Source organism: Colossoma macropomum, unplaced genomic scaffold (assembly GCF_904425465.1).
Source record: "Colossoma macropomum unplaced genomic scaffold, Colossoma_macropomum, whole genome shotgun sequence".
Lineage (NCBI taxonomy): Eukaryota > Metazoa > Chordata > Actinopteri > Characiformes > Serrasalmidae > Colossoma > Colossoma macropomum.
In genome coordinates, this window is record NW_023494784.1 from 1,119,963 (window position 1) to 1,132,500 (window position 12,538).

Here is a 12,538-nt window from a genome sequence, read left to right on the forward strand (position 1 = left end):
AACAAAACTACATCTCCAAATGAAAACTTTACAGCAGAAGGCAAATTTATTAATATTAATACAGCACCTTTCATACACAGTCATTCAAAGAGCTTTACAGATGAGAAAATACAAAGATAATTCAAATGTAGGAGATTAAAAACATGATTAAACATGTTTATAAACAATAGCGTTAAAGAGAAGAAATCATTCAATTAAAACTGAATTTAAGGATAATATGATGATAGTAGAGCAGCGTTAGAGGAGAGAAGCTCAGTGGAGCTAACAGTGTTTAAACTGAGCTGCTCTAACAGGAACGTTTTCAGGCTGATTTGAAGTGTCTGTCTCTTCTGATGAAGGAGGGAAAACATTCCAAACTGAAAGTGAAAGTTAATGAAACGACGTTTTTCCCAAGTGTTTTTGGGCCATTTCTGTTGGTCAGATTATTATGAAACTAACACAACACAAATGGAAACAGGAACTTTAAAATTAAGCAAAAAGTAAAGTAGCAAAAATATTATATATATGTATATATCATATATTGCTGTTGTCGGAAGAAAACCTTGTATCTCCAAACCTTGTATCTTCTCCTTACAGGAGAAGGAAAATCCTACTCTACTTTTAATGTAAGTCAACTGAACCAGAATTTTTTCCAAGTAATTTTGGGTCATTTCTTTTGGTCCATTCATCGTGAAATTTACACACAATGTAAAGGGTAACAGGCATTTTGAAATAATTTCAAAAACTGAAAAAACAAAGTTTTCTTCCGACAGCAGCGATATATATGTGTGTGTGTGTGTGTGTGTGTGTGTGTGTGTACATATATATATATATATATATATATATATATATATATATATATATATATATATATATATATATATAAACACAGTGAAAAATAATGACTAGGCCTGATATAAAATGATTGTACAGAAAGTGCTGTTGACGCTGTGCTGATTAAAATTATTTACTAAACTAATTTACAAAGTATAACTAAAGAAATGAAGAAAGAATAAGTCAGTAAATTTGACTGTGAGTGGAAAATGAGTGATGAAGAGTGGAATGTTGTCTATTACTCTACTTACTGTGGGCTGCCCAGAGAAGGCTGTATCTACCTAAATACAGAGAGACAAATCCTGATTGGACAGTTTCCTACTGGACGTTTTGAGATTTTAACACTGAAACAGGAGTAACGCTGTACTACCCTGAGTTCACACACGAGCATGATTTAATCAGTAAATATGAACTGAACCTGAAAGATATGACAGTGAAATCATTCGTGCTTCTCTGAAGGTCTGAAGGCTCCTCACTGGTCAGCGCGTGTCTCATTATGCCGAGTGTTTGTTAGGTAACTGCAGGTTAACTGGAAAACTAGCACAGAGCTGCATTTAAATGAGCTTTTAATTAAAATTCTGCCTCTTTAATTTGATCAGTGTTATCACTGATTTAAACTGATACTCTTTCATTTTCACCCTAAACTGCTGCTCCTGAACAGCACGTATAACAGAAAACATCCAAACTTTATTAGGTTACTGTGAAGCTTTATCAGCTGACTGTAAAGCTCTTAGAGCTGCCAGCGCTGTGTAAACTGCTCTATAAATGAAGTTATTATTGTTATTATTATTATTATTATTATTATTATTATTGTTATAATGGTTGTGTTTTGGTTGCAAATTACATTACTATATTGTTTTATATTATTCTCCTCTTTTGTTTTTCTTATTTTTCTGCCAGATTTATTTTTGCCGTGTTTAGCAAAGCGGAAACAGTTTTGGAGCACAGTTACTGTATTCGCTGAATTTTACACTGAAAAAAGTAAAAAAGCTGCAGCACATTTTATATTTTATGTTTTCTGTGTTTCCAATACGGTAAACTGCACAAATAAACAGAAATGTGCACTAAAATTACTGTCAGCATTGCGAATGATGGGGGGAGAGGGAGGACCACCCCACCCACCCAGAGAGAGAGAGGACCTTTATGATCTCTCCTGGTCCCGGACAGCTGTGGCATCACTGGGGGCCCAAACCCTCCATCCTCTGATGAACAGCCCCTGTTCTCTCTGTGTGCTATGCTAAAATGCTAACACATACCCATAACCCCTCTGTGGGACCTGAGCGTCTGTAGCTGCTCCTGTAGAAACACTGCTGCTTAAAATTCTCAGCACCCCAGGTTAGTCCCGCCCCCGTGTCCTGCGGAGGCCGAGCGCTCTCAGGATGACGCGGTGATACAGAATCCGGAGCTGAGCTGGTCTGGGTTTCACTCAGGTCCTCTCAGTGAGAGTGTAAACACTCTACTCCATTACACTCTCTCCGCCTCGCTGTATCACTCTGTTACACTCCTGAAAGTCTGCAGCCACTGTTTTCTGTTCAGTTCAGTTCATCATTACTCAGCTCTGCGCTGATGTTCTGTGTATATTAATCTTTAATAAACTAACTTCCTGGTATGAAAAGCAGATTTTATCTGTGGTAATCACAGTTTTCTTGTCTAAACTTGTTAGAAGCTCATACTGAAGTGCTTTAAACACAAACTTCTAGGATCTAAATGCTTTCTTACCGAACATCTCGCTGATCATTTTTGACGATTTGTTTTTGTTTAATATCGTTTTTGAATCGTAGTTAAATACTCAGTGCCTATTTTTGGCTGTTGTAGTTTTGGCATATTTTGAATAAACAGTGTCCAGTGGGACAGAGTAAAACTGGAATAAAAGCACAGCTGACCCAGAGTTTGACACCCCTGATATAAAGAAGCTCTATGCTGCCTTTATTGCTTATTACTTAACGCTTATTATTGTTATTATTGTTTGTTACTATCAGGGATAGGAAGTATAACACATAGTAATAAGTAGTATAATCTTATCTGTGTGCTTGAGTGGTAGTCTGTGGCACAGAGCAGATCAGACAGCAGAGGTAGCTGAGGGGTAGCTGAGAGGTAGCTGAGAGGTAGCTGAGGGGTAGCTGAGGGGTAGCTGAGAGGTAGCTGAGGGGTAGCTGAGAGGTAGCTGAGGGGTAGCTGAGAGGTAGCTGAGGGGTAGCTGAGGGGTAGCTGAGGGGTAGCTGAAAGGTAGCTGAGGGGTAGCTGAGAGGTAGCTGAGAGGTGGCTGAGGGGTGGCTGAGGGGTGGCTGAGGGGTAGCTGAGGGGTAGCTGAAAGGTGGCTGAGGGGTGGCTGAAGGGTGGCTGAAGGGTGGCTGAGGGGTGGCTGAGGGGTGGCTGAAGGGTGGCTGAGGGGTGGCTGAGGGGTGGCTGAGGGGTAGCTGAGGGGTAGCTGAGAGGTAGCTGAGAGGTAGCTGAGGGGTAGCTGAGGGGTAGCTGAGAGGTAGCTGAGGGGTAGCTGAGGGGTAGCTGAGAGGTAGCTGAGAGGTAGCTGAGGGGTAGCTGAGAGGTAGCTGAGTCATTATGTGAAGTTATTGTGAACTGATTAAAACAGTTTGAGGAGCTCAGAGTGTCGGAGCTCCTGCCGGGCGGTGTGTGGAGTGGTGCGGGTCAGAGGTTATGATGGGTGTTCAGGGTGCTTCACAGCGGTTTAGGGTGTTCAGTGTTTGTTTTTGTTCAGGCTGGTCCTCCTTCAGCTCTTTATCTCTCAGACTTCCTCCTCACTCAGCGTTCTCCACATTCTGATCAAATAGGGGCGTCTATTGAGGTTGTTTATGGACTAATATCTCCTAATCTAATATCTCTCATGTCTCTATTCAGCCTACAGCAGTTTAGCCCCGCCCATGAAGTTATAAGGAGTGTTGCAGCTAGACTGCTTACAAGGCAGCCAATTAGAACAGAGCTCATTTACATATATCTTTCTTAAAGGCACAATAACAGAAACAGCCTGTTTAACTGTAAGGGATAAAGAGGAGATGAAAAGGTCACGTAGAAATAAATTATGACTGTTTTTAGTTCATCAAACCTCACGATGTTATTGGAGCTCAGTGGAGAAAAAGGCCCTTTAATGTCGGGTTGAAGGAGTTTAACACTGGAGTCCTGGATCAGACGCTGAGGGTTTATAGGGTTTATCTGTCAGTGTTTGATGCCTGGTTGGTCAGTGTGGTCTGAACGGGTGGTGCAGCATTAGGAACAGTGAGCTTTGTGCTAATTGGCGCTGTGTGTAAGGCATTCTGAGTTGATTAGCCGTCTTTGTTCGGCTGATTTGATCACCTGATACTCCGGCTCAGGCTACCTGCTGCCTGCAGCACCTCGGCCCATGTCGCCTGAATATTTCATGCTCATTAATTAGCAAATTTCCTCTGGATGCAGCGCCGTTAAACCGGCAGCGCTCAGCGACGACGCGCTGTCAGCTGAGCTGGTCATCAGAAAATAAACTTCTAACTTCATAGAGTCCCAGAACTTAGACAGTGGACTTTTATTTTGGAAAACATCCAATGTTTCCCACTTAGGATTTGTGTCTGAGAGCTAGCATTGTTAGCATAATGCTAAACAGTAACACAGAGGCTTACAGTGTTATAAAATAACTCACACAGCAGCTTAGCGTCCTCTCTCAGCACAGCCTCAAAAACATTAATGAGCTACATTAATATGGCTTCTCTTACACTGAACTCAGAAGAGACAAAGTCTGAAACTTCATCTTGAGCTTATTTGTAAAATAAATTGCTTTTAAGGTGATGATTTAGTATATAGGATGATCAGATCCTGAGGGAGGGTCAGCAGAGACGCACTAACGGGTCATACACAGTGTTAGTGATGGAGAATCAGAGTGTTAGCCTTTAGCTAAGCAGCGCTTAAGAACAGGAGCCGTGTTGGAACAGTTATTATATAATTAAGCAGTAGAACACAGAGGGAGTGTGTTATCGCGAAATAACATCACGGCTGTGATTTGGTGGCCGTAGATCATCACAGCTGTGATGTTATTGGCGATAACACACTCCTCGAGTGTTCTACTGCTTTAATACAACAGTTAAATAAATAAAGTAATAAATTAATAAACTGGGCCGTGAACGCGGCGTTTAATATGTTTTAATGTTCGCAGTTCCTTCACCAAATTATAGTTCCTTAACGAGCAGCTTGTTGCTACGTCAGAGTAACGAGCTCCGCCCACTCGCTGCACAGTCGGCAGTTCGTTCTCCAGCTCCTCACACTAAATTCCCAAACTGTCATCACCACTGAGCAGCTTTTCAGTCGGCAGCTGTGACAGAAGAACAGCTGAACAACCTGGAATCAGCCAGAAATGAACCCAACACCATTCGCCAAACGTGTAGTCTGATCTTCAGAGTCTGACCAAATCAGACTGAGCCATAAAACTGCCACAATATCAAGTTCAGCTCAGTTTCGTCAGTTTTTGCCAGATCAGTATTAATGTTGTTTTGTTCCAGCCAGCGGAGTGATACAGTGTTTGTGAAAAACCTGTGATGTTTTGGTGAAATAACAGCACAGTTAGAACGCTTCTCAACCAATCAGCTCGCGTGGCCGGAACTAACTATTGTATAATACATGATAGATAATAAGGCCCCTGTACCAGTACGGACGTCAACATGGATTTTCAGCTTTAGTGATTTTTATAGATAACAGAAATGGTTTGCTGTGTAGTGATAATAAATAAACTACATTATGTAAGTACATTAATTTAATTAATGCTAACTAATGATCTATATTCATGTTAACTCAGTTGCTTATAGAGTTATTAATACTTATTAGTGCTGGACTTCAGTAATGACAAGTTATCAGCTTTATTACAGCGTGGCTCATTAACCTTGGTAATGCTAACTGATTAATGCTGACTTACTGACTTTATTAAAGCGTGGCTTTAATGCTAACTTGCAAAAGCTAACTTATTAACTTTATTAATGTAAACCTATTAACTTTATTGAAGCTTGGGTTCAGTAAACGTATTAACGCTACCTTACTGACTCCTTTTAATGTTAACTTATTAACTGTGTTAATGCTGACTTATAAACTTTATTAATGCTAAATGGTCAACTGTGCTAATGCTAACATTAAGTGTATTAAAGCAGGGGTTCAGCAACTTTATTAATGATGACTTATTGACGCTCTTAATGGTGACTTATTAACTGTATTATTGCTGACTTATTAACTGTATTAATTTTAAATGGTCAACTTTAGTAACGCTGATTTATTAACTATTATTTATTTAACTGATTTTATTAATGATGCTCACTTATTAATTTTAGTATCAATTCTAACTTGTGAACTTTGTTGTTATCTTATGATCTTTATTATTGACTGTATCTGAAATATGATGTGTCTCAGTGGTGCAGTGATATGGCTGAATACAGTGATACTGAGGTTCGGCAGGTTTGACTGCAGATGGAGTTTCGCTCAGACACACTCAGAGGGTCCCAGCTGGTCTTTGTGTGTGTAGTGGGGGGGTTTCCGCCTCACTGCCTCCGGGACCCAACCACGGCCCAGCTCCATTGTGAGTGCTGTGGTGGGGAGGTTGGTGGGGGGGTTTGGACCATCTGTTGGAGAAACAATGCTGAGGGTGCATGAGGCTGTTTCACTCTAAAGAAACACATCTGGCTTCTTCCATTCGGAAACACCCCCCCCCACAAACACCCTGGCCCACCGTGACGTTTAAACAGTGAATGGGCTGAAATGGTTATAGCATCATTACTGAACCAACACGTCCAGCTTCAAACCACGATTAGCACTTTAATACCACAGTTCTGACTTACTAACTGACCGACAGCACGTGCAGCATCACCATGACACACACGCACATAGATACATATGGATACACACTGATCAGGCGTAACATTATGTCCATCTCCTTGTTTCTGCGCTCATTGTCCATTTTATCAGCTCCACTTACTATATAGGTGCACTTTGTAGTTCTACAGTTACAGACTGTAGTCCATCTGTTTCTCTGATACTTTGTTAGCCCCCTTTTACCCTGCTCTTCAGTGGTCAGGACCCCCATGGACCCTCACAGAGCAGGTACTATTTGGGTGGTGGATCATTCTCAGCACTGCAGTAACACTGACGTGGTGGTGGTGTGTTAGTGTGTGTTGTGCTGGTCTGAGTGGATCAGACACAGCAGTGCTGCTGGAGTTTTTAAACACTGTGTCCACTCACTGTCCACTCTATTAGATACTCCTACCTTGTCAGTCCACCTTGTAGATGTAAAGTCAGAGACGGTAGCTCATCTGCTGCTGCACAGTTTGTGTTGGTCATCCTCTAGTTCTTCATCAGTGGTCACAGGACGCTGTTGGCTGGATATTTTTGGTTGGTGGACTATTCTCAGTCCAGCAGCAACACTGAGGTGTTTAAAAACTCCAGCAGCACTGCTGTGTCTGATCCACTCAGACCAGCGCAACACACACTAACACACCACCACCACGTATTGCAGTGTTACTGCAGTGCTGAGTGCTCAGACCAGGCCTAAAAAAGAAATGAGGTTTTGTTCTGGCAGTGATTTGTCTGTCTGTGGAAACAGAAACAGTGGCTCACTGTACACAGTCACTAATACTACAGCATAAAGAATATTCACTGAAAGATTCACTGCATCACTGACTGCTGTGGCCTTTTAGCGAGTCGGTCACATGACCCAGTGCACAATGTAGTGACCCTGCATGCCCTTCAGCACATTGTGCTGTATGAAAGTGCTTCTTAAAACATTGTACTGTTTGGCTTTTGGTGAGCAATTCAACTCTCCACTGTAGAAATGAATACACAAATACTTTATAGTACTTTAGATAACATAATCGTAATTTTTGATGTGATGAGAATGTGAATTTCCATTTATCTCAGTGTGGTTGACCTCTTTTTGGAGTCTTATGCTGCTCCACTTCCAGGCCTCCTCAGGGAAATACCCAGATTATCCGGAATATTCCAGGAAAGCTTATCCTTACCATCCAAAATCCAGCACAGAGCACCTCTAACATCTCCAAACTTTAGACTTTCCTTCTTCCTTCAGTAACAGGACCTCAGAACGGGACATTAGTTCATCAGAAATTTCACAGATACAGTCTAAATATGATACTATCAGTAAAACTGAGACAGCACTGAACTCTGAACACACTGAAGCACCAGATCAAACTGTGTCATTAATGCTGTAGACTGATGTGGATTAAATATACAAAGAGTTTGACATAATCAGTTTATTTAGTAATCATGTACAAACAGTATTTTAAGTTTTACCTTATGAACTTCATTGTTTGCTGCTGTAACACAAGTAGAATGTTTCTTGGTATCCTGTTGAAATAAACATGGACGTCCCTGAAAAAGACGGCGTCTAAAAGGCAGCGTGTGTTGCTCTAAAATGTGTTTAGTGTTGATGGTGCTTTCACAGATGTGCAGGTTACTCACTAATACCCCCCCCCCTCCCCAAACACACACATATACACCATGACAGACGCTGGATTTAGAACTTTATGCTGGTAATAGCTGGATGGTCCTTTTCTTCTGTGGTCTGCAGAACACAACGTCCATTATTTCCATAAACAGTCTAAAAGGTTGACTCGTCAGACCACAATACACGTTTCCACTGAGCATCAGTCTATTTCAGATGAGTTTGAGCCCAGAGAAGTTGGCGGTGTTTCTGGATGTTGTTAAACATATGTGACTTCCACTGTGCACAGTACAGTGTTAACCTGCATTTGTGGGTTCCGTGATGGACACTGTTTATTGATGACAGTTTGTCAAAGTATTCCTGAGCCCATGTGGTCATCTCCATCACAAAAATGTGCCAGTTTTTACATCAGTGCTGTCTGGGGGATCAAAAGTCATAGACATTCAGTTGTGGTTTTTGGCCTTTTGCTTTACACACAGAGATTCCTCTGAATCTGTTGATGCTGGTATGCGCTGTAGAGGATGAAATACCTAAATCCTCGCAGTTTAAGAGCATTATTTTTAAACTCATACATTTTTTGTTGATAAATTTTATTTGGCAAAGTGACCTCAACCCGTCCTCACTCATAGGACTTTGCCTTTCCTGGATGCTCCATTAATACCCAGGCATGATTGCATCGCCTCTTCTAAAATGTTTTTCAAAATAAAGCCAAAACCTCAGTGTCTTAGTAAGGTGTTCAGCCAACAGAACAGCCTCATTGCACCTTGTCATAGAACTGTACTGGGGGGATGGAGAACCGTTCTTCCCAAACATGTTCCCTCTGTTGGTGTTGTGTCGATGGTGGTGGAGAATGCGGGCTAACATGTCGTTCCTAAATCTCCCGTAGGTGTTCAACTGGGTTGAGATGATTTACACAGTTTTCATCATCATCAAAACATTCAGTGACCTCTCATGCCCTGTGGATGGGGTGGGGTGGGGTGGGGGGGGCTATCATTCTGTGTCCTTTCCACTACAATGTCCAGCCTTGTTTACTGATGTCTTTCCCACAGATCTAAATGCAGGGGTTACTTTAGTCTCTGTTCCTGTTCAAACAGTTGAGCATTCTTTTTGACTAAAGTGCCATCCATGCTCTAAAAATGAATCCTCATTCAAAGTCACTTAGACCATTTCCTTTTGATTATCTTGATCCCAATTCAAGGTTAGCTGGACTGCTCAGTGTTTTTATATCTGCCAGTACCGTTAATTGCTTAATTGCTTAATTGCATCATGCGGTACGCTTGTCTGGAAACACCTGCACACATTACTTTCCTCCACTCATTTAGTCAGGCTGTTCTTTGATTTGTTCACCCGTCTGTCAGAAAATGTCACTATCAAAATCTTCACATTTCTGACTGCTGATGTTGTTCGCCGTGTCTGGGTTTTGAGTGGTTTTGGACTCTGTGTGATGGACTGTCTCTCGCTCTCTGTCTTGTCCTCATGTTCTCTTTGTGTCTCTGAAGGAGGAACATCATCTCGAATGAAATCCACTCATAAGACGAGTCCCTTAAGCCCACCAGCGCAGGGCCATGTGCTCCAAAGCCCAAATAAATTCAGTAATTTAGGCTTGCGTAACAGCAGCTGCTGATCTGCTTAACTCTATAGCCTCTGCAGCCTCGCCACACAGCTAGCAGCTCTGCTAAGACCAGCTAAAACCTCCCTGTACCGGCCACTCACTCACACACTCACACAGTCAAACACACTGATGTGTTTTTACTTCTGCAGTTCGTTTTCTAAAGTAACAGTCTAAAAAATCTCTAACTAGTGGACAGAAGTACAGCAGGTTAGCATAGCTATAAACACTACACTCATTGTCCATCTTATCAGCTCCACTGACCATATAGTGTCACTCTGTAGTTCTACAGTTTCAGACTGTAGTCCATCTGTTTCTCTGCATACTTTGTTACCCTGTTCTTTAGTGGTCAGGACCCCCATAGAGCAGGTACTGGTGGGTCATTCTCAGCACTGCAGTGACACTGACGTCAGTTATTGGTTTTTGGGTTTAGTCCCTGGGTCTGTTTTAGGGTTTGGTTGATGGATTTTGGGCTGAGTCCCTGGGTCTGTTTTAGGGTTTGGTTGATGGATTTTGGGCTGAGTCCCTGGGTCTGTTTTAGGGTTTGGCTGCCGTGCCTTTGTGCTCCTCCGGCTGTGGATGTGATCTGGGCCTGTGCACATGTCAGCTGGTCATTAATAGTTGATGAGGGCTGATATCAGTGAGCTGTGACCTTGGATTGGGTTTCCTGGTGGAACCTGCTCTTATTGATCTCCCTACTCTGACGACCTGTCCGACAAACTGCTCTCTCAACACTCCATTGGCCTGCTGAACGCTGCTGCTGTGAAGATGAATGCTCTTTGGCCCTCACCCTTCACTCCGCAACAGAACACACGCACAACAGAAAGGAAGTGACTGTGCGTCTCAGTAATCAGGCCGGGTTCCTGTGTTCCTGTGTTTTCTTGTGTCCATTTGTGCATTCCAAACCTTCCGTAGAAAAACAGAGACTGGTATGAGAATGTGCTTTGGTCAGAAATAGACACGGCTCCCCTCAGACCCCCCACTCTGGGCTTTTGTTTTTTTAAATGACCCAAAAACAGGACATGGCATGCGCAGCGCTGGTGGCTAATGAGGATGAGGATGAAGGATGTAATACTACACCACTAAATACTGTACAACACCACAAATAACATGCTGACCCTTTTCCACAGGAACCGTGAAATGCGGTTTCTGTCTGTTTTTGTAGGTTCAGCCTTCAGTTGTTCTTTATACAAACATTTCAATTCAACTTTAATTTTAATATTAATTAACATATTTTATTTTATTATATTTATTAAAAAATCTGATGAGTCAATTTCAGTTCCACCAGCGGAGCGGTCACTAGGTGGCCTTCGGGTTCTGTACTGTCGTGTTCTGCTGGGTTCTGTTACTCAGTATCTAACGCTGTATGTGTTTGTGTTGCAGGGCGATCGAGTGTGGGTGAGGGAGAGGGGTCAGCTCCATCCCTGCACGGTCAGCTGCTGCTATGATGACGGCTCTGTCGTCTTCACCTCGGACTACGGAGAGGTGAGAGGTGCTTCAGTGGACAGATAATGACCCTCAGCTGGGCGTCTCCTGCTACTGTTCACTAAACTGAGAGAAGCCGTTTACAATATCAGTACCATCACTGACACACTGATTACCTCCATACCTGAAAACACCTTTGTTCTCCAGACCTTTCTTTAAATTTTCAACTGAAAGTGGGCGTGGCCTAACCCAGAACAGTGTCCTCTGGTCCACCCACATGCAAATTCAATATATTCAAATGAATTCACATGTAAGACTGTCACAAAGACGCTGTGGGTGTGGCCTGAACTTTTGAATATTGAAGTGCAGAGAGGGGGACTGGATGAAAACCTGCTGCAGTGTAGCTGTGGACGGAGGTTTTTCTCCTCTCTGTTATTATCTCTCTCTCTTTCTCTCTATGTGGTATATATGTGTGTGTGTGTGTGTGTATATATATATATATAGACTAGAGGTCTGCACAGGTATGAAACTGGACCTATCAATTTTATTAGAACAAAATGTTGCATCTTCATTTTTGTTGTTTTGATTTTATTTGTTTACAGAATTTGAAAAGGCTGCACTTTACAGTATGTTAGAATTTCCCATGATGAATGGACGAGTAGAAATACTCCAGGGCCATCAGTAGGTTGAGGTGGAGCTGTAGATGTTGTGTTGCTGCTGGACTCTGAGCTGGTCTCTGTAGTCTGCAGATTCTCTAACTGGACAGTAGTTGTTCCTCTGATCTAGAATGTTAGACTGGCTGTGAGGAAGAAGCTCTGAAACTAATACTGTGCCAATGAAAAGACTGAGGAGAGAATGGACTCCTCACTCCTCCTCAGCCGCTGAGCTTACTGAGGACTTTTACATGGATTATTTACGACTCGTAGAGAAATTGTGTGGGAACTTCCAGTCAAGACCACGTTAGTGTTTGTAAGTATAAGAGACGTTTTATTATGATATGATGTTGATGAAACGTTGTTGGTGTGTGTACAGTTTTGTTTTGCATTAAGAAAAAAACATCCTTGACATGTTTTGTTATTTTTGACAGAATAAAAGTCAGAATGAAAATCAAATGTAATTTCTGAAATAACTTAAGAAGTAATTGGTTATGAAAGTTCTCCAAAAGAACATTAGCAGTAGAGGTCTACGGAGTAAACCTTGGGGGTTCTAACTCTGGATGTTCTGTCACCACAGTGTAGTTTGGTGTTTATACTAGCGCTGATCAGCTGCTGTGG

General features: G+C 42.1%; 1 protein-coding gene across 1 annotated transcript in view; it reads left to right on the plus strand.

Moving 5' to 3' along the window:
• Positions 1-12,538, plus strand: part of myo10l3 (myosin X, like 3) — a 94,587-nt gene that overhangs the window by 15,263 nt on the left and 66,786 nt on the right. Inside the window, exon 2 of the mRNA XM_036575399.1 lies at positions 11,223-11,324. Within this exon, the coding sequence (XP_036431292.1) occupies positions 11,223-11,324 (102 nt within the window). The remainder of the gene's footprint in view (positions 1-11,222; positions 11,325-12,538) is intronic.